Genomic DNA, 22255 nt, shown 5'->3' on the forward strand with positions numbered 1-22255 from the left:
ATGTCCAGACAAATTTTAGCCCTCCATTGTATCAGTACTAACCCATTATTTACTAACCCAGATAAATTTTGATTATACTGTAAATCAAAGCAGAGGCAACTAGAGGCTCGACCAATACACACTATTCATGAAGCGGAAAAACCACCCCCACATTAACTGGGGCCATTTTATCACTGAACACTCCTCTAAAACAGGAATAGAAAATGTAAAATTCTCCAAATCTTGCTCAACTACAATTCCCTCATCATCTGTTTTCCTGAAAAGAGTTTTTGCAAGCTGCAGTCCAACTTTGAGAGGAAACATCCATGCATACAATAAACTAGAAGTTAGGAAATCTGTTCCAGCATAGTCTAATACACTATTTTTCCATTCACACTTATATACGTGCATGTACGTGTGTACATGTACCAGTGAGTTGAAGAACTGGGTTAAGGTGAAGAAGCTAAACAACTTCCATCCCATTAAATGCAATCCAAAAAAGAAATAAAGCACACCTGGGTTCTGTAAAATACCACTCCTTACAGACAGTGAGCACAGCTAATTGGTGAGTATATTGCTCACTCCCTTACCTGCAGCAGCCCAGAATGGATGTTACAAAGCATAATTTGTAACCCCATCTTTGCCCCCAAACAGAGTTCCTAGTAATTCCACCTAATCTACCCACTAATTATGGAAATTGTACAATCTTTCATGGGAAAGTCATAACTCTGTCAGTACAGAGATCTTTGAACTGTGATTTGTGTGGGCAGATATTCAACCCTTACAGATATCCTTCATGAGGACCCGGAGCACCAAGGTCTTTCAGCTGGTTTTATTTACACAGTAACCTATCATGAAAACAGGTTTGACACACCCAGTGTCTATTAATACTAAAAGAGGTTAACTATCAAGCAACCATCTTGGCTGCCTGCCTAAGATATATATCTTTCTTCTTTATATGAAATATTTTCAGCTGTATGAAGTGTTACGGATGTTTCATCCAAGCTGTTAAAGGAGGGGGCAGGACCAAAATTTGAAGTGCTTGACTCTATAAGCAAAGCTAGTTTAGGAGGAAATGCTGTATGTTTATATGCATGAAGCCATGCCAATATGTACCCAAGTATAATTAAACTATGTGAATACAAAGGAAATCACTCTTTAAAAAACAAAAAGTGAATTTGCTAAAGCCTCCAGAGCAGGTATTACTGTTTAATCTAATTAAGAAATAAGTACATACATATAACAAATCCATGATCTAAAGCACATGGAGCTTTATACAAAATGGAAAAAATCAGTTACTTCAGACTTGTGTTCCTCTGCCTGGTCTCTATCAATTCCTGATCTCAGTATTAATTCAAGTCTCTGTTAATTCCTAATGAATACCCTTCCTTGCTTCAGGTGATGAGAGCTGAAGTCTGAAAGATCTAACAGCATGAGGATGGATCATGCCAAATGTCTGAAGTCCAGCATCTGCTTTCCTGCACAGTAACTAGTGATTTGCTTTTTGGAGGTTTATAAACAAGAGATCGAAGTCCTCCCTGACCTTTGCATTCAATATCCATGTTTAGTAGCAGAGACATGTCCCAATTTGGCAGGGATAGCCTCGATTAAACTCCTGTCATCCCACTTTTTTACAGTTAATTTTAATATGCCCCCATTTCTCTTCCTTCCACTTTCCCCCTTTGGCTTCAATTTACTGCAGTTGTTGCAAACTGAGTTCAAAGTATAGGAGTAACTTGCACTCAGTTAATTCAGCAAGGGGGAGAAGAAAGAAGGGACTGGAAGTTTTCTCTTTCCAGTAGGCTCAGGCAAAAGCAACCAATGCAGCCTTGTGTGTTCTTCCTGAGTGATAGCTTTTCCATCTTGAACCACACTCTGATGTTGCTTGGTCGTATGTGGCTCAGTTTTTAGCTGTGAAATTTGAAGGGTATGCAAAGATATACAGTTGTCCCTCCATATTCGCTAGGGTTAGGGGAACAAGACCCCCGTGTATATGGAAAAACTGCAAATAACAAAAACACTGAGAGGACACCTCTCTGGGAATCGCTAGGTCCTCCAGTGCAACTCTGTGGTCAATGTCCAACATACATTGACCATAGAATGGTACTGGAGTAGCTACAAATGGTCTTTCAGTGCAACTTTTAGTTAAAGTTGACCACAGAATTGCACTGGAGGACTTAGACAGTCCTAGAGAGAACATATTAATGAAATTCATGAATAATCAAATCCGCAAATATCAAAGCCGCAAATATGGAGGGATGACTGTATATTGCTGTTAAATATGAGGATTTATCTGGCTGTAGACATAGGTTGGTCTCGTTTTGCCTTACATTTTAAAATCCATATTAAATGTTAGTTTCCTTCAGTCATCCTCCTGCAGTAACTCTCACCTCTGGCACTGCAAAGATGGGTTTGAGAGTTGTTGTTACTATCATGGCCAACACAGAAGGTGCTAAATTTTCTTCAGTAGGCCTTCCTGAATAGATTCACTTTAGCTTGTCAGTTTGAGGCTAGAAAAAGGATGAGGAATAGACTGGGCAAGTAAACTTCCCTAGCTGTTTATCCAGTTACCATATTTATTGGGATGGGCAATGGATCATATTTGAACACTTCCATTTCCTTTGTTTGCTTCCTCATGATAGTAGTTGTTATTTGCCATCAAGTTAACCTCAATTTATGACTACCCCATTAATGGGACCTCTAAGATCCCTGGTGTGTCTTACACACAGCCTGATGGTAATTTTATACACAATATTTTAAAATTTTGTGCATGAAGCAAAGTTTGTACATCAGAAATCCAAGGTGTCACTATCTCAGCCACTGCTTTTGGAATACTTTGGATTTTGGTATTCCGGGTAGGGAGACTCAAGCTGTAGTAATTCTCTCTCTTCACTCTTCATAATGGTACAGCTTAACTCTCAACACAAGTATCTGCCTGGTAGCCCCTAGTGACAATGCATTCAACCGGAAAGAGAGCAGACTGATATAGCTATTGCTCTTTCTGTTTCTGGAATCGTTGCCCAAATGCTTCGAAAACGCAGAGGTGGTATAGCTGGTTGCACTTCTGAAGCATCATTGAGGCATCATGCTCTTCTCCTGTCAACAAATTATCTATGGAGCAGCCATTTTTGTAATAATGGAAGTTCCTGTTATTACAGAAATGGCTGCTTCAAAAACAAATTAGCTGATGGGAGAGGAGCAGGACGCGCTTCAGTGATGCTTCAGAAGCGTGACCGGCTATCCCACCTCCGCACCTCTGAAGCATTTCGGTAATGATTCCAGCATGGTAAGTGCCTTGTGTGACAATCCCCATATAGTTGGAAGAGACCTCAAGGGCTATCAAGTCCAACCCCCTGCTATGCAGGAACTCACAATCAAAGCATCTCTGACAGATGGCCATCTGGCCTCTGTTTAAAAAACTCCAAAGAAGGGGGCTCTACCACCCTGCAAGTAAACTGCACAGTGGCAGCATGACCACAGAGAAAACCCTATGTGTACTAACCACAGGCTTTACTTTTGAAAGGGGGCTCTGAAAGTCTGAATGGTTGGAAAGATATAAAATGGAGTGGTTTCACCTTTTTTTCTGAGACAGAGGCTGGTTCTGTACAGGAATTTTGTAACTTTTTACCTAATTTTATTTTTACCTTGACTTTCTGACAACAAGGTGTTTCAAGGTGGTAATGTATGAAAAGGCCTGAAAGAACTTCCTTGGTACCTTTGACAAGGTTCATGCCTAAAGACGCAACAGGCCATGTTGTTGTTGTTGTTGTGCCTTCAAGTCATTTCTGACTTATGGTGACCTTAAGGCGAGCTTATTATTGGGTTTTCTTGGCTAGATTTGTTCAGAGGAGGTTTGCCACTTCCTTCCCCTGAGGCTGAAAGCATGGGACTTGCCCAAGGTCACCCAGTGGGTTTCCACAACTGAGCCAGGATTCAAACACTTGTCTCCAGAGTCATACTTCAACACTTAAACCACTATGCCATGCTGGCTCAACAGGCCATACAGGAATAGAACATTACTTCATGAGAGGTCTTGGAAATACGTACTGAGTGATTTCCCAAGATTGACCTTCTATCACTTCCTACCTAAGACTGTTCTTTGGTTGTAATATATTCCATACCTTTCAACATCTCTCTCTCTCTCTCTCTCTCTCTCTCTCTCTCTCTCTCTCACACACACACACACACACACACACACAAGGGACATGTGTGACAAAGCAATATCAGAATGGGATCAAGATGGCAAAAGTTTGTTTTTGCCTGAGTCTACAGGTTTGAGTGTTTTACTATGACTCTGGAAACCAGGGTTTGAATCCTGTCTTGGTCATGTAAACCCCCTGGGTGACTTTGGGCAAGTCACACTCTCTTAGCCTAAGAGGATGACAATGGCAAACCCTCTCTGAAGAAACTTGCCAAAAAACCCATGATAGGTTCCGTTTAGGGTCACCATAAGTCAGAAATGACCTGAAGGCACACAACAACAAATAGGGAAGAGCAATATTCTGCTCCCCTTGTCTCCCAAAACTCAGTTAATTGAGTACTTCTGCACTCTGAACTCCATTTGCAGCAACTGAGATAAGCTGAGGACAGAGGGAGCAGAGGGAAACTGGGACATTTTAAAAGTAGCTGAAAACATGGGGCAACACAGGATTAATTGGGACTGTCTCTGTCAAATCAGGACAGTTGGAAGGTATGCCACCCAATGTGAAACACTCTTTTTGGCAACCTGAAGTCAACAAGTAAGGACTTACCTGATTTGGTTGTGAGTTCCTGCATGGCACGGGGTTGGACTGGATGGCCCTTGTGGCGTCTTCCAACTCTAGGAGTCTATGATTCTATCTCCTTCCATTTGTCTCCTGTTAGCCCTCAGCTCCTTTCTACTCTCATTTTTTCAGTCATGCAGTACTACATGACCATTTCCCCATACTGTAGCCTCTCTATTCATTTACCCAGACATTGAATTTATCTCATGTCTGAATAGTTACATTTAAATAGTTAAAGTTAAATCATACTGCTGGTATCCTGACTCTTTACTCTTCAGAGATAATAATGCAGCAAAAGAAGGAAAATTTCTAGTTGTTCTGATTAAGATGTTTAACAGAAACCATTCATTTCCAGTTAGGTTATCAAGCTCCACAATTCAAATAATGAAAATATATGTGGTGTCTTCCCTCCCTAAACATCACACAATGGAGAATCTATAGTTTAACTTGCTATATCAGTTCTTTGATAAACACCTCAAGGCACCAAGGTCTAGTATAGTACAGTACCACAGCTGCTCTGACTAACAGGAGCACAGAGGTAAAGGTAAACAGAAAAAAAGCCAACTAGGAACAGAGGCACCATGCCAAGCGGAAGCAGAAACCAGTTTCTGCTATGCAAACATGTATATTAAATAAGAGCTTTTGTAAAAGTGATTGTGACTCATGGTTACTAAGAAGAGGGGGGAGAAACACAGAAGAAGTGTGCTTGATGTATCCAGGGAATTTCATTTGTACCCCTAAACTAGCATGTCATGGAAGAGCAACCTAATATATGCCTGACCAGAGTTAGTCACGTATCATCCCAAATTATCTGCTCACCAACATGGATAATGATCTTGTTTAACAAGCTACCGGATGGAACACAGTATGTGCAAGAAACAATTGCATGAATGTATGCATATCTGCCACCCAGAAGAGCCAGCTTAGAAATCACGTAGAAATCATGAGGTCATCCAGATGTTGATAAACTGCATTTCCCATCAGCCCTAATCAGCATAGCCAATGGTAAGGAATGCTGGGAGGTGCAATCCAACAACATGATTTGGGCTGCATGATTTGCACACTTGGTCTACATGGAAGAAACTGCTCAAATTGAGAATACACAATGCAACCTTCTACAACCCAGAGAGCTAACAGATATATCCTGTTTGCATGTGCACTCAAAGATGTTCATGTTCCACAAAACTGGATGTGCAAGTATCAACATAATTCTGGTGTGTGCATGCACAAACACATACATATATTCTACCTTTTTATCTGTAAAGCTTTCATGATGGTATACAGAGGGATTAAAAATTCAGTTCAACAGAACAGATCCTGGGATGACAAAGAGCACTCCATTTCCCATCAGCACCAACCTTTATGGTCAATGGCTGGGGATGATGAGGGTTGTAGTCCAATCCCAGATGAAGGGCCTCACATTCTCCACCCTGACAGCAGAATTTAATATCTAAACATAAACTGTAAAATCTACAGGCTTAAACCCAATTACAACCAGCATTGTAAAAATACAGTTTATAATGCAAGTTGATATTGGCATCATGTGATCCTCCTATGGGAGGGCATTCCAAAGTTGAGATGCTACCACAGAAGCCTCTTTTGCAGATGATCCTGGTGCTTCTCCTAAAGAAGGTGCACAGAGAATGTCCTTCTCTGACAATTTCAATGAATGGGCAGTTTTCCCTAGTTTTTATTATGAAAAACATCATCCTTGGTCTCTAGAAAGTGTATAAGGCATGGTAGTGACTGTGCATATGGACTGTTCACTCAGGCCCCAGTCCAGAAAAGCTCATGCATACTAAACATTAGTCTTGAGGTTCCACAAAACTCTTTTGTGTTGACCTCATGACCACCACTGCTTGTGATCCACTGGACTCCCCCAATTGCAGAGTGCAAGGGCTTGCAGCATCCCCCACTATCTGGAGAGATCAGCAATGAACAAGTAGGAAAAACTGTGGACAGAATTTGTCCATAACTTCTCAATCCAGTGCTCCACAGCAAACCTTCACACTTGCCAAATCACAGATAAGGCATTTGACTCTTCAACAGACTGAATATGTACAGTATGTATCATCACGTCTGATAAAAAGTTCTAGCATTTGTAGAATACAGGGAAGGTGATCAGAGTTCTCTCTAACACAGAATTCTATGGATCTCCCCAAAGGACAAATCCCAGGATTCCACAGGATGGGGTCACAGTTGTTAAAGTCAGAGCATAGAGCTGTAACTTTATTTTAACTGCAAATACTCTCATAATTAAAATATACCTCTCTGATCCATTTCAATGTAAATTAGAAAGACATAAAAGGAGAAGATGCTCTATGATACTTAAGAATTTCAGCCCAGGACCTTTGCCTGAAAATCATTACATACTTTGAAAATCTTTATGGATTAAATGGGAAAAAATTAAAGAAAAATATTCAGAACCAGATCCCAGGGAAATGTCAGATTTGTGTAGCTGAACTCACGAGTCATATATTCACTCTAATTACTTCCTAATTTATGGCATAATGCCTTTGAAAGATAAATGCCACAAATTCTACACAGATAATAAGAATATGACCAATAAGATAACTATGTCCAATTAAAGGATTGTCAAGTAATCTTTGCCACAATCTGTGGATGTGCCACTGAAAACCAAAACCAATACAAATGGAGTCACAAACATTTAAATCAAGACTGGGATGTTGGCAGACTTTAATTCCCATCAGCTTTAGCTAATACTGCTAATGGGGAGAGATGTTGGGAGCTGTGCTCTCCAAATATCTCAAAGATCAAAGTTGTCCACCCCCATTTCAATGTCCTGGCCCATAATGCACCCAATATTCTAACCCATATCACCAATTGACAACACTGGCCTGTGTTCAAGCTTTGGCATGACAGGCAAGCATCCATAGGAAATTCTACAGTGGCTCAGGGCAGTACTACTCAAAGTAGTGGCCCATGGACCAGTGCTAGTCCTTGAGCCACTGTTTGCTGGTTCCTGCCAAGTTTCCAGAAAAGAAAGTAGGAATTGTAAATAATGGGCACAAATATGCTACCCGTTCATGACACGCTGAGGAAAAACACTGCCAGCCCCACATGTTGGAGAGCTTGAGATCTACTCAGTTAGGAGGACAATGATCAATTTAAACCAGAAATTCTCTTTTCAGTCCAAGAATTCATGAACACTGATAGTAATACTCGCCTATTATTTGTCCTGAATAGTGGCTTGCAAGTTTCCACCTGCAGGTCTTATACCTATCAATACCCAAAGGCTTCAAAATATTTAGGCCTGTTACAGCCAGCCAAAATAAAGCTGCTTCGAGTCACAGTGGAGGCATGGTGTTTCAATGATGCATGCATCCTAAGAGTCCAGAAGCCACACCAAAGCCACATTCTAGTCCTTAGGGCTGGAGCGTGGCTTTGGTGCGACTTCTGGAATCTTAGGACGCATGCATCATTGAAACACCATACCTCCACTGTGACTCGAAGCAACTTTATTTTGGCTGGCTGTAACAGGCCTTAGCTAATCGTTTTGTACAACTGTATAAAAATATATGCTACTGTATTAATTACAACATCTTGGACATCATGCTCAATGGCATGAGTAAATAGCCTGTTGTGTAATGAAGTTTACTCTTTAGCTTTTCTTAAAAAAACATGTTGTCAATTTCAAGAGATAACTTTTCATTCTTGAATTTGGAAAACAAATAATTGTCCTCCAGGCATTCTTTCCACACCACCTGTTCGATACAGCTCTGTCAAGCCTCCTCTCCATTTCCCTGTTAACAAATTAATGGAAGTCTCTGTGTTTTAAATCCATCCTCCAATATTCTGCAAGCAGACCACTGTTTACTCTATAGGACTCTCCTTGGTTTCCTTCTCCTTTTGCACCCCAAAAAATCTACCCTGGAGAGGTCCCTAGCTCTTGGGAGCAGATCTTAAGAGCAAAAATAGACTTTTCTAAAAGGTAAAATGATCCCTGCTCTTGAGCTGTCCTTTTGTTTTTAAACTGGGACAAACACAATAGCAACAATATTCTATATGATCACATTTATGATGCCTCAGTTTAATCCCCGTCTAATTGCATCTCTGCCCTAACTTGTTTTTCTTCAACATGGGACTGCAAATATCATTACAGCTAGAAGTATATAATGACCTGGTTTGGAAACATCTTTTCTTTCTTTCCTTTTTTAAGTTTCACTTGAATACCCAACCAGCCAAAGAGATCTACATAAATCTAATGCTTGCATCTAGTATGTTAAAATCAAAGACAGTTGTGTTCTGTTATTTCTTGCTTTCTAGAACTAGTAAAATATGATTTTAATGTTTCCCAGCACTGCATCCTTCCTTTCTCCATTTTATCCAGAACTCCAGAGAGTTAGTTTTTAGACTATAACTCCCATAATCCACCTAGTATATACTAGCCGAGAAATTCTAGTCCTCCAAATTAGAATTCACAAATTCTGTCACATTGAACTTAGTAAAGAGACAGGATTTGTCGTTGTTATTTGTTATCATGTCAACTTCAGCTTATGGCAATGTTATGAATAAGTGACTTCCATCAACAGCCCTGCTCAGGCCTTGCAAACTCAGGTCCATAGCTTTCTTGATTGAGTCTACCCACCGGTACCCACTTTACTGAGTATTATTTGCCTTTTCTAATGAGTTCCATCTTCTCATTATAGGACAAACAGGATAGAAATATTTTAATTAATACCCTTTCTTCCACTGCTACATTCCAGACTTTAAAGAGACATCCTATAACTGCTCAAATGCATGGCTCACTGAGCTTAATGATGCTTATCCCCACATACTGTATGCAGGGATGGATATAAAGAAATTTTCAACTATTAATTTCTCTCTCTCTTCCACATTTGACCAGAGCTATCAATGTGTATTCATACAATGAAGAATATTTTTCTCAACTGATTATTTTTATAAATTAGTGTTAATGCCATATCTTGTCATGAAATGGTGTTATGGACTTCTGTGGAGTAATATGCAAGAAAAAGTACAACAACAACGCTTTAAATATGATATCACTATTTTCCTTCCTAGCTAGTCTTTATCCTCAATGCTTAACTTGGACAGGGGGAAAAGACCATTTGATGAGTAGGTTGCTAAACACCACATTATTGGTCAGCTGTCACAATGCCAACGTAGTAACAATTAAGTACTTTGCATTTTGTTTAGAGACATACCTCCCTCTCCTGTCAATGTGTACTTTGAGATACTTTGAATCTGGGTTTTGACTTTGATTTTGTCACTCCCAGTTTGCCGTAAGGAACTGTTCACTGCTTAGAAGCAATGGCAACCTTACTGTGGCCTCTCCAATTGAAAAACTGGAAGAGGACCAAGTATACTGCCTCCCAAAAGCACTATACAGATCTACTTCAGTTAACAGTGTCAATGTGTTCTTGGGCATTACTTCTTTAACAGAAAATTTGGTATCACAAGCAGAAATACAATGGAAAGAATAGGAGCACGACAAAAAAGAAAGATAATGCAACAAGTTTCAAAACTAACAATATGTGCATGTGAAATGAAACAAGGTCAGAAAGCCTGGCATACGTACACAGAACATTTTGACCTTTTTAGATATCACTTGAAGGCTTCTTCCAAAATGTATTCAAGGATGACATTTTCTTTCATCAGCCTTCACTTTTCTTATGAATTCCATTTAGGTCGCCTAATTTATAGAGCTATGCTTTCTAAAAGAAAAAGGAAAGAAAAGAAAAAAGAAAAGAAAAGAAAAGAAACATGCTGCAGGGAACTCATCTTTTCTGTCTATTTTGCTGTTCATGCACACTCAGTAAGGGATTCTGGATGCAACTGCTATTTACCTTGCCTGTTGTAAGAAGGCACACATGGCCACAGTAGGATGGGTTAGAACAGAATCCTGCTGTTTCCCAGTTCAAGCTTTGTTGTTGCATAATTTTCTGCACACATGCTGCTGCAATCCCACCCTAAAAGTTTGTGTTTCTCCAACCCTCTTTTCACCAATGTCAATGCTGCTATGAAAACTTCCAGCTAGACAATGTATAAAGGAGGAAACAATGGGGGCAGGTTGGGTATAAAAAGCCTTTGTAAAAAGGTGATGCCTATGTGATGGAAATCCTGCCTTTCTTTACCAGTTGGTTCATCTCTTCTTGTTTGCCTTGGCAGGCAGAAGGAAACAGCCAAAGGATAACACTTAGGGTTCTCCCACTAGGAAGAACAGCCCATGACTTTCAGAGCAGCCAGGATCCAGCTGGCCCAGGAAAGGCAGTCTCTGCACCATAAAATTCACCTTAAGTCAGAAAAATGCAGTAGACATTTCTGCTCATATGAGACCTGCCTAGAGCAATGATGAGGAAGCCTATGCATTTGAGCTACACAAACTCATTTTAAGAATCAAGAGTACCATACTTACAGACAGGGTAAGACGGATCTCAACATGATTGCAGTTTTTAGAAAGCCTTTTCCTTAATGCTCTGACAGCATCCTTGGGCCTGTGGTTATGAGAAATAGCACCAGAGAAAATATTACACATTGAACAGGCCTGTTAACCAGGGGTACATGATTGGATACTGTGCTGTGCTGATTTTAATCTGCAAAAACTAATCCCAAGATGGGGAAATCAAACATAGACAAGGGCTAATGCAGGCTGCTTAGCTACTTACACAATGATTGTCTTGATGATGACTGGGCCATGGGCAGAGGGTTTTCATAGGGTCTATGCCACAGATGTGCACAGCTGGATGAGCAGTGCCCCGCTTACTAAACACAATATTACCCACAATCAGGAGTGATGGACAAGTTTCACTCTAATTTGAATAGTGCTCCCCCCATGTGTTACTCTACCCAACTGCTGGGATGGGGAGCTTATAGTCCTCCAAATGCTGGATTCCATCTTCCACCAGACCTGACAGCATGGCAGTGGTCAGGATGGTAGGATTGTTCTTCAACAACATCTGGAGGACCACAGATCCAGCGTCCCCACCCTAAACGTATGAAAGGCAACTGCTGCATTATATGGAGGAAGGAAAAGGGTATATTCAAAGAAATATTAAGGTAAGCTCTTCATTACTCTGTACTTAGTGATCTCCTGTGCCTGCAACCTTCAGTAATTTAGCCTTTTCCCATCTATGATCCATCATATAGCAAGTGCAAATAGTTTGCCACTATTATTGTTTGCATCTGATGGCTCACTGTAGGAAATTTGCATAGCAGAATGAGAACTTCCACACTGACCAGTATTTCTTCAACATTCATTGCTTTTACTCTCTACCCTATGTGATGGCCTCTCTTTATAAAGATATTGTCAGGATCTGAGTCCCTCAGAGTTCTTGCCATGCTTGTTAGTCATTTATGCTGTACCTGCTTTGCTTTGCATTACTAGTATTGTTGGGTGAAAAGAATGTTTATCTATGCTGGAGTTGGTTGATGAGCAGATGTGAAGGGGAGGTAATAGGCACTGGGGATCTGGTGTCAGTTCTGTGGAAATGCCTGGTATGAACAGAAACAACGAGACTGTCATGGGAAGAGAGATGTTTTAGTTTAGGAATAAATGGGGTTTGAGCATGCAAAAAGGTTTGAAATGCTTTGTGCTTTTAACATACTGTGTAACTGAAATTGCTTTTAGCCCCCATACTGTGAACTGCTTTGGTTTTTGAATCAAGCTTGTTGTTTTACACTAAAGTTTGGATTTATGCATTAAAGTCAGCCAGTACATGACAGAAATTCAACAATAACAATACTTAGTATTTAAATATCTTATGGCATGACCCAACAATCAAATGAGGTATATTTCATAGATCTAACTCTGCCTTCATTCTTGCATCAGATCAACTCCATTTAAAAGAGCCATTGCCCAAATTGTCTCTCCCATTCAGCAGGGCCAATTGCTAATAACATCATATTACCCTATCAAAAATCCTGTGACAAATTATGCAAGGCTAGGGGTGTTAGCAGCAGATTGGCTGTTTTCCAGTCTAATTATAGGATACTTCAAAACAATCTAGGTAATTTCTCTGCATGTGAGAAGACAAAACAGCTGTACTCCACCTCTTACGTAGTTGCAATATGGGGGTGGGAGGGTGGATGGCCTTCCATGTATACTGTGCATCTATTTATACATTCATATATAGGGTGTGGCAGAAGCAAGGAGAAAACATGGTTCCTTGCTTTGAATATGCCATGCCGGAATGAAAAATGAACAATGCATGGCAGGGAGTTGCATTAGATGGCCCCTGTAGCCTCTCCTAATTCTTAAGATTTCTATTATTCTATTATGGATACATAAACTGCTGCTAGAGCCTTTCAAGCTGTAGAGCAGGGCATAGATGTTATCAGTCTATCTATCAATCATAAAACAGAGACTCCATTTAGCTATTATGTGAAATGTGATGAAACCTAAAGGGCAGAATTGGGATTGAATAGGGAGGAGAGGCTTTGGATAGACAGAAGTGAGGAAAGACATAGTGTCATTGACTTGGCCAGTCATGAATGGGGGGGAGGACAGAGTAGCAAGGGCAACACACTAATTTTCTGGAGGCATTAACCACTACAGATCGTGACACAAACCTTAAAAGAACTGTTAAGATCAATAAGGACATCTTCCTAACAAGAGCTGCGATCTTTTTAATCAGAGAGCTCTTCATTTACAATGCAACCTGAGCCAGCTGGCGCTGATGACTCTTTGCTTAATGAAGGATATCTTTGTTGCCCATCTAAATTAAAAGTTAGGGATCAAGCAACACACAAGATCATGACCATTTTGCTGCAAAGTGGCCAGCCTTTGGCTATGTAATTTATCTGTTCCAGCAGAGGGGAATTTTCTCTCTTACTGAGAAAATAGCAGGCCACTTGGCATGTCTCCATTGGCTAAGTGGCTATCATTCTGGTGTCAGAAAAAATGTACAGATGCCCAGCAACAGAGCCACAGTTTGAACTATGAAAGGGATAGCCACTGGGCTGACACAGACAAAGAGCTCTTTCACCTCTTAAAGCCATTATATGGAGACTTTTAAGATTTTTGTAACCATCCCTGAAACATTTTTTGACTGAAGGACAGAGTGTACATTCGCTAAATAAATAAAATGCTGCAATCCTATGCACACTTACTTAAGACCAAGTTCTACTAAATAGAATGGGATTTGCTTTCCAGCAAACATACACATGTATACGGTAAAGAAACATCCTAAGTTTTCCCTTTGCAGAAGAAACAGGCAAAACTTAGGGTGTTGTTTCAATTGTGTGCCTCACTTGTGGTGAACGTTCACTGTGTCAGAATCTTGTGACATGAACACATGCATTCTGTTCTACCTTACTACAGGCAACATGAAATTGCCTCCCACATGTGTGAAAAAAGTCTCTTATGCATAGGGTTGCCATAAGTCAGGACCTCCAAACCGGGACAAATGTAGGACAAAAATTTCAAATGGAGGACACTTTTTTTTAAAAAAGGAAGGACATAAGAAAAAATTTGCTGCTTTTTAAAAAAATGTTAATATAAATGCATGTTTCTGAGGCTTCTATAGACAATTGCCCCCTCTTGCCCCCCCTTGCCCGCCGCTTGCCCCTCGCCCACTGCTTGCCCCCTCTTGCCCCCCTTGCCCACCTCCTCCTGACCATAGCAGCCGCATGAGCGGTCCCGCCCTGTGCGAGCGGCCCCCGCGAGCACACAAGAGGCCCCGCGTCGCGCCTGAGACCCTGCGTGAGTGCGAGAGAGGCTAAAGGCCCCGCAAGAGGCCAAAGGCCCAGCGCAAGTGCGTGAGATGCGCCTCGCGGTGCCTGAGGCCCCACGGAAGCGCATGAGAGGCCAAAGGCCCCGCGAGAGGGCCTCAGGAGTGGCTGCGCGGCCAAAGCCGGCCCATAGCCTCCCTCAGCGGTGCCCGGGGGTGGGGGCTGAGACAAAGGCCAAACTGGGGCGGGACCGTGATGACCGGTCCAAACCTGAGAAAGTCCCGCCCCCCGGTGGGATATGGCAACCCTACTTATGCACCTCTGATAAGTGTTGTGGGATACATGGGTTTCCTATACAGAAGTGATATGTTGGTAAGAATTGTCATATGTGGAGTACAGAACAGATTGCTTAGGAATGTTCTGGATGTAATCTGACATGTCTGACTTCTGGAATCTAGGAGTGATCCACCAGAGAGAAACAGGGCTGCCTCATGCATCATTATAAATACCATTATTGGACTATTTTGAAACTCAGACCGAACCGGTATTGGTCCTAATTTCACTTCTTAATTTTTCAAGGCAGTTCATTCTTTAATTATCTCAGGATGTGTTTGTGATCAGACATGGAAACAACATCATTCCTGTTTGCTAATGACATGCCTAAAGTTCAACATTTTATGTTAAAGTCCCCATTCGCCTTACTTCAGAGAGATTTTGGCAATCTAAACAGTGAAGCCTAAGAACAGTTTGGGTTCAAATCCTCAGCCTCTTTCTTTCAGGCTCACCTAATTCACAGGATTATTGTGAGAAGGAAAGTGCTGCTCTGAGCTCTTTGAATGAAGGGTGGGATACCCAATGTTATTAAGAAATATCATCTCAGCCAATGGATTTAAGAAATTAACTTTTTCCTTTCTGCTATCCTTCTTCTAGGTTTCTATATAGAGAATATTGTCTTTCCTCAGATTTTCCAAATTTGTCTATACCCTAGATCTGTGGAATACAACCACTGAGACCATATAATAAACAATTCCCAGTTATTTCAACAGAACATATCTTGGCCAGTGGGTTTAAGATTGCAGACTTAATATTAGCCTCTGAATTCCATCACTGTTCTACTTTTTTCATTGCTGTTTACATAAATGTTCAGCAACAAACCCTATTATTTGATGAAGAAATTGCTGTTGGTTATGCCAATAAAAATGCCAGAAACCAACCAAGTTCATAACAATGTTTGCAGTTAAAATTACTTTGGGATTGCTTCACATTATCTTTTCTAAAATTTCCAAAGGGCTAGTCATGTCTGTTGAAACTAAAAACAAGGAGCTCTGTTGAAGCCCTGTTTTATTTTGGTGTGAACCTCCCTGAACAGGAACATACAAATACAGTACATGGAGTATGGACTTTATGTATACCTGTTAGGAGGTAGAACAGTAAACAGTGAGGCCAGAGGGAAATGAAATTTAGAGACTACTGATAGTGGCATTACATCATTAACACTGACCATTCATCAAACTGTTGTTGATAACAGAAACAACCTGACACTGGATAAGCCAATTATTACTTGTAATGTGATAAGAAACTGTTATCCCAATTGGACACTTTTGGTAATGTACTAGAATCAAATACTAGATTATACTTCATGAATCTGATTAAGTGGGCTACAATCCACAAATGCTCATCCTATAATGATTTTTGCTACTCTCGAGTAGATCTAATCAATGGGATTTACATACCTATTGATTTATCATTGAGCAATTGATTCAATGGCTCTACCCCAGCTAGGTCAAAAATTCTATTTTGACCTTACACCACTGAGGTGCCACAGGACTCTATTTTGAAACAGTCAGGTGTAGATAATTATATTGTGCAGGTTCTGTACCACACACATTGCTATGTACAGCTAATGTAATACTCATGTACAACAAATGTGTGCTTTCAGCTTCCATAGAAAGACATGCACCATGACTAGGTGCAGCTCCTTAATGCACATGCACTCAGAGTTGGTTTCCCAACTTATAAACTGGGTTTTGTAGCTGCATCCTTTAGCAGGAATTTACAGTGAAACTTTTTACAAAGTGGAAATAAATACTATATTTTCACTTGGTATTTGCTGTTAAACAAATTCAGGTTAAAGGTAGAGTACCCAAGCTGAGTGAAACTTGGCAGTCCTAACATGCCCTGAAAAAGATGCACTTGCCAATATGTGAAATTACCAATAGTGACCTGCTGAATTTTAGCTAGATCAGAATTTGCCACAGCTTTGATCTAAGCCTTTACAGAATTTTAATGAGTTTGGGAAACTACTGTACTTTTTAAACAAACTACATCCCAGAATCCCCAACTAGCATGGCCAGCTCAGAAATCCCAACTTTGTATTTTAAGACTGCATGCACACAGACAGCAAATCAATATAGGTCAAAAGAGTTTCCAGAGGGAAAAACACCCTTTATCTCTATCATCATCATCATCAAACATTCTGCATTGGAGGGGGTAACTATAACTTATTTAAAAAACCCAAATCCCATGCAAAGTTTCTAAAGACAATCAATCAACTTACCCTTGCTCTGTTGTGTTGATGATGTCACAGATATGCATGAACTGACCCCATTCTTCTGTCTGTAGGGCTCCAAAAGTAGCCTTTTCTACAGAGAAAATTTATTTTAATGAATGCTAATAATGCAATGCCCATATACAGTATAATAAGCTCATTTAGAATGCCTTGGAGAGGTTTTTATTTAAAGAGAACATTTTCCAAATTGCCTAGAGACATGGCAAAAAAGATGTCCTTCCATGGTAGTAACAACCACTACTTGACACCAATACACAAGTAAAATGGAAGGCTAATTTTAGAAGAAGAAATTCAATGGACTTTCAATATAAAATTTCTCTGAAATACTGAATAGTTTGGAGGATGCTCACAAAGGATGCATGGAAGCCTGAGGAGTGGGTTGTTAGGTGCCATCAATAGTGTAGAGCAGCGGTTCTCAACCTGGGGGTTGAACAACCCTTTCACCAGGGTTGCCTAAGACCATTAGAAAACACATATTTCTGATGGTAGCAACAAAAATAATGTTATGGTTGAGGGTCACCACAACATGATGAACTGTATTAAAGGGTCATGGCATTAGGAAGGTTGAGAAACACTGGTGTAGAGGAAAATCATGTATCTCTATTGACAAGCTCACTAGAGTCTAGCAATTTAGAGGAAAGAAGCAATATAAAAGAAGTCAATTAATACAATGAATAAAATTAGATAGCTTACTTACACAACCAAGGAACCCAAAGAGGAACAAAATAATGCATGTCGCTCCAACACCAATTCAGTGCGGGGGGGGAGGGGGTTCCAACATATATGCACACACTAATTATTTTGACTACAGGTTTAGGGGTAGTTACTCCAGCCCACCTCAGTTAACACAAAGGATGCATAGGCAAGGGGAAATGGACAAATTCATTCTGACACTTCAGAGATGAAACTGGAAGTCACAATTTAACAATATTTTAAAGCAGACATGCACCCTCTTAGATATGTTGGACTACAACTCCCACCACTTCTTGCCACTGGACAGTGCTGATGGGAGTTGTAGGCTAAACCTGTTCAGAATGCTAATCCAGCATGTCCCCATGACACATACTTGGGAGAGAAAGGAGCAGGAAGACAAGTAGTGTGTTCTGTGTACAGTCGGCCCTTCTTACACATGGATTTTTTAAACACGGATTCAAGCATCCACGGTTTGAAAATGTTCAAAAAAAGTATACATTTCAAATGTCAAACCTTGATTTTCCATTTTTTATAAGGGGCACCATTTTGCTATGTCATTATATTTAATGGGACCTGAGCATCCATGGATTTTGTTATCCACGGGGGATCTTGGAACCAAACCCCAGCGTATAACAAGGGTCCACTGTAATAACAAACTGCAGGAAGCTAACCATGCTCCTCCAGACTTGATTTGTTATGCAAGGCAGTAAAAAGTATTTGAAGGACTGTGAGCCCATTAGGGTTTTTAAATAATCTGGAGAGGCTCTCCTCTCTGACCCACCACCTTCTCTAACTCATTTGGTGTGGGAACAAGGCAGAGGGTCTTCTTGATGGCTGCTCCCAGACTTTGGAACTCCCTCCCCAGAGAAGCCATGATGACCCCATCCTTGCTCTCCTTCCAGAAGAAGATTAAAACCAGGCCTCTATCTACTATTGAAGTTGGGTCCTTAATGCAATGTGGTGTTGGTTTTGATGTTTTTAAAGGTCTGTATATAGACTTTATTTTTGTTGCCTTAATGCCTTCTAGTATTTTAATTATTTTAATATATGAATTTTAACTGTATATTTTATACCTTACAGTATTTTAATTTGTGTAATGTTTTTAATCTGTATTGTTTAAAATGTTGTTAGCTGCCTTGAGTCCCATTAAGGGGAGAAAGACATAATAATGAAAAAATAAATACAATAAATAAAATAATAATAATTAAAATTAGTGCCACAAGAAGTAAGTACTCCACATAGTCTGCAATGACCATAAACAGTGAAACTGTACTGCCAAATTAGGAAATAATTAATAATAATAATAATTTGTTTTATTTATATACCACTATTCCAAAGATCATAGCGGTGAACAGCAAGTAAGCTAATTAGCAAGTAAGCTAATTTAGGAAAGCCTAAGTGGTCTTTTGTTCTGCTGAATCCAGTTCAGAGCAGCCATGGAAAAAGATCCTCCTCCTCCTCTGCTCCTGAGTTACGTTTTTTAACCTTTGAATGCTTAGTGTAATTTTATATTGTCTTAGTGAAATTATTTTAATTATTTTTAATTTGTACTGCAAGCCACTTTGGGTCCCTTTCTGGGAGAAAGGCAGCATATAAATGAAATAAATAAAGTTCTCTACAGGGAGCTTTGACCTCCCGGATAGATATAAGGATGCCACCCATTTGTTTGCCTTTCCCCCAATGCAAACAGAGCTCCTAGGTTTTCCCTAGCAGTAGCAGAAACAGGAAAGCTTCTCCTGATAGTGGAAGTGAGATACAGCAACAGAAGAAAAATGCAGCTGTTCAATTTCTGTTCATTAGACAGTGGCTGGGGTAACATGACAGAAGAACAACAAGCAAATATTGGCCCTGTCCAGATGGGCCCTTTGTGGTGCGTCCACGACATGCTAGGGTTGCCTCGGGGCGGCACATGCACACGCCCCACAACCCTGCTCAGCTGCGACATAACTACGCCATCTTTGGCGCTTTGCGGCACCGCAAATAGGAGCCACTTTTGGGAGCTCCTTCACTGCTGCACAAGTCTGCCGCACAATTTGTATGCTGTGGTGCAGCTGCGCAGCAGAGAGAGGTGCTGAGGAGGCACCTCTTTTTGGCGGTCTGTACCCCGCCATTGTTTGAGGATGAAATTGGTGTCTCCAACCCAAAAAAACCCTCCCCTCCATGACAACAGTGACTGATGCAGTTGTTGAATACAAATGTCAGGAGTGACTGAAAAATATCAACAGCTTCACGAGAGTGTCATCCAGAAGTCTAAACAAAAGATTCCTCAGAAAATGTTTAAGACCCGACATTTTATTAAAGCATAAACTTTCACATCTCACAACCCCACTTCCACAGAGGTTCACAATGTAGAAAGCTTGTTAATCTTAGCAAAGGTTCAGTTGTTTTAGCTATGGTGGAATAATACAGACCATCTGAACTATTATTCAGATACATTAATGGAGTAGTATTGTACTCCATTAATACTGTATACTGTATCTGAGAAAATGGATGGTAATCTGTAATACAAGATCATGCTAAAATAAATGGCTTAGAGCCTGAACAGACAGGCCAAAATAAAGCTGTTTCAGGTCACTTTGGAAGCATGCTGTTTAAACGCTGCACGTGTCCTAAGAGGCAGGAAGCTGTGCCAAAGCCACACTTCAGTCCTAAGGACTGGAACACAGGTTTGGCGCAGCTTCTGGCTTCTTAAGATGTGTGTGTCATTTAAATAGCATACCTCCAAAGTGACCCAAAGCAGCTTTATTTTGGCCTGTCTGTTCAGGCCCTTAGTCTTTTTTTTAAAAAATGGGGTTATAAAAATAATGATTACAGATGAACCAGACAACTTTAAAGGAGGTAATGAAGACACTGAAATAGTTAAAGATTTTCAATACCATGTTGCTGTTGTAGGTGGTGGTGTGTGCCTTTGTTTATGACTTACAGCAACCCTACGGCCATGGGGTTTTCTTGGCAAGATTTGTTTGGAGTGAGTTTGCCACTGCCATTCTCTGAGGCTGAGAGAGTGTGACTTGCCCAAGGTAACCCAGTGAGTTTCATAGCCAAGTGGGGATTTGAACCCTGTTTTCCAGAGTCACAGTCCAGTGCTCAAACCACTATGCACTGCTGGCTCTCGTGGCTCAGTCACAAATCAACACAGGACCTTATCACACTAGACGAATTCTGCTCAGAAATGGGAAGTAGAAAAAAAAAACTGCAAATGTGGGATGATTTTCATATGACTTTTCTACCGAATAGCAATATCGCGAAAATAAAGTGAATAGAAAGTGGACAAAAACCCCTTTTTACTTTCAGGAAGGACAGATCGAAGGAACTAGCCAAGCCCTCAAGTGTAAAGACATATCATTGAACACCAAAAATCAGGATCATCAGTCACAGTATTACAGTTTTCTGAAAGCTGGACAGGGAAGAAAACTTAGAGAGACAGAATCAACTCATTTGAAATGTGCTACTGGGGGCAAGTTTCTTGTAATCATGGACGCCAAAAGACAAGAGCAAATCCTAGAGCAGGGGGTCGCAACCCCGGCCCGCGGGCCGGATGCGGCCCCGCTTTTCGCCGCTCTGGGCGCCGCCATTTTGGGTGGCAAAATGGGGCGCCCATAGCGGCCCTCTGGGGCTCGCCATTTTTTTCGCCCAAAATGGCAGCGCCCAGAGCGGCCGCCACGGCATCGGCGGCAATGGCGGCGGGTCTCTAGGAGGCCCGCTACCGTCTCTGGGACCCTCCAGGAGGGCTCCCAGGGCGGCAAGGGGCCTCTGGGAGGCCCTGAACTCTCTGGGACCCTTCAGGCGGGCTCCGGGCGGCAGGGGGCTCTGCAGGGCCCGCTGCCGTCCCTGGGGCCTGCAGGAGGGCTCCCAGGGCAGCAGTGGGCCTCTGGGAGGCCCGCTCCGTCTCAGGGGCCCTGCTTTAGGGCTCCCAGGGTGGCAGGGGCCTCGCGGGGCCCGCTGCCATCCTGGGGCCCGGCTTAGGGCTCCCAGGGTGGCAGGGGCCTCGCAGGGCCCTCTGCCATCCTGGGGCCCTGCAGGAGGGTCCCAGGCGGCAGGGGGCCTCTGGGAGGCCCTGCCTTCTCTGGGACCCTCCAGGCGGGCTCCCAGGGCAGCAGGGGGCCTCTGCAGAGCCCGCTGCTGTCCCTGGGGCCCTACAGGAGGGCTCCCAGGGTGGCAGGGGGCCTCTGCGGGCCCGCTGCCATCCCTGGGGGCCCTGCAGGAGGGCCCCAGAGGCGACAGGGGGCCTCTGCAGGGCCCACTGCCGCTCGGGCCCGGCAGGAGGGCTCCCAGGGCGGCAGGGGGCTTCTGGGAGGCTGCTGCCGTCTCTGGGACCCCAGGCGGGCTCCCAGGGTGGCAGGGGGCCTCTGCAGAGCCCGTGCCGTCCTGGGGCCCGGCAGGAGGGCTCCCAGGGCGGCAGGGGGCCTCTGCGGGGCCCACTGCCATCCGGGCCCTGCAGGAGGGCTCCCAGGGCAGCAGGGGGCCTTGCAGGGCCCTCTGCCGCCCTGGGCCCTGCAGGAGGGCTCCCAGGGCAGCAGGGGGCCTCTGCAGGGCCCGCTGCCGTCCTGGGGCCCTGCAGGAGGGCTCCCAGGGCGGCAGGGGGCCTCTGTGGGGGCCC

General features: G+C 42.2%; 1 protein-coding gene across 5 annotated transcripts in view; it reads right to left on the reverse strand.

Annotated features, from left to right (window-relative positions):
- TOM1L1 (target of myb1 like 1 membrane trafficking protein) overlaps positions 1-22255 on the reverse strand; it is a 60749-nt gene that overhangs the window by 33748 nt on the left and 4746 nt on the right. The window contains exons 2-3 of one of the 5 annotated variants that reach the window (XM_042447234.1): positions 16951-17035; positions 11140-11218 (exon numbers count right to left, since the gene is read on the reverse strand). In XM_042447234.1, coding sequence (XP_042303168.1) covers positions 11140-11218; positions 16951-17035 — 164 coding nt within the window. Of the gene's footprint in view, positions 1-1278; positions 1384-10302; positions 10433-11139; positions 11219-16950; positions 17036-22255 lie in introns of those variants that run through there. The other 4 variants (XM_042447235.1, XM_042447237.1, XM_042447236.1 and 1 more) reach the window with 4 other exon arrangements.

Source organism: Sceloporus undulatus, chromosome 2, assembly GCF_019175285.1.
Source record: "Sceloporus undulatus isolate JIND9_A2432 ecotype Alabama chromosome 2, SceUnd_v1.1, whole genome shotgun sequence".
NCBI lineage: Eukaryota > Metazoa > Chordata > Lepidosauria > Squamata > Phrynosomatidae > Sceloporus > Sceloporus undulatus.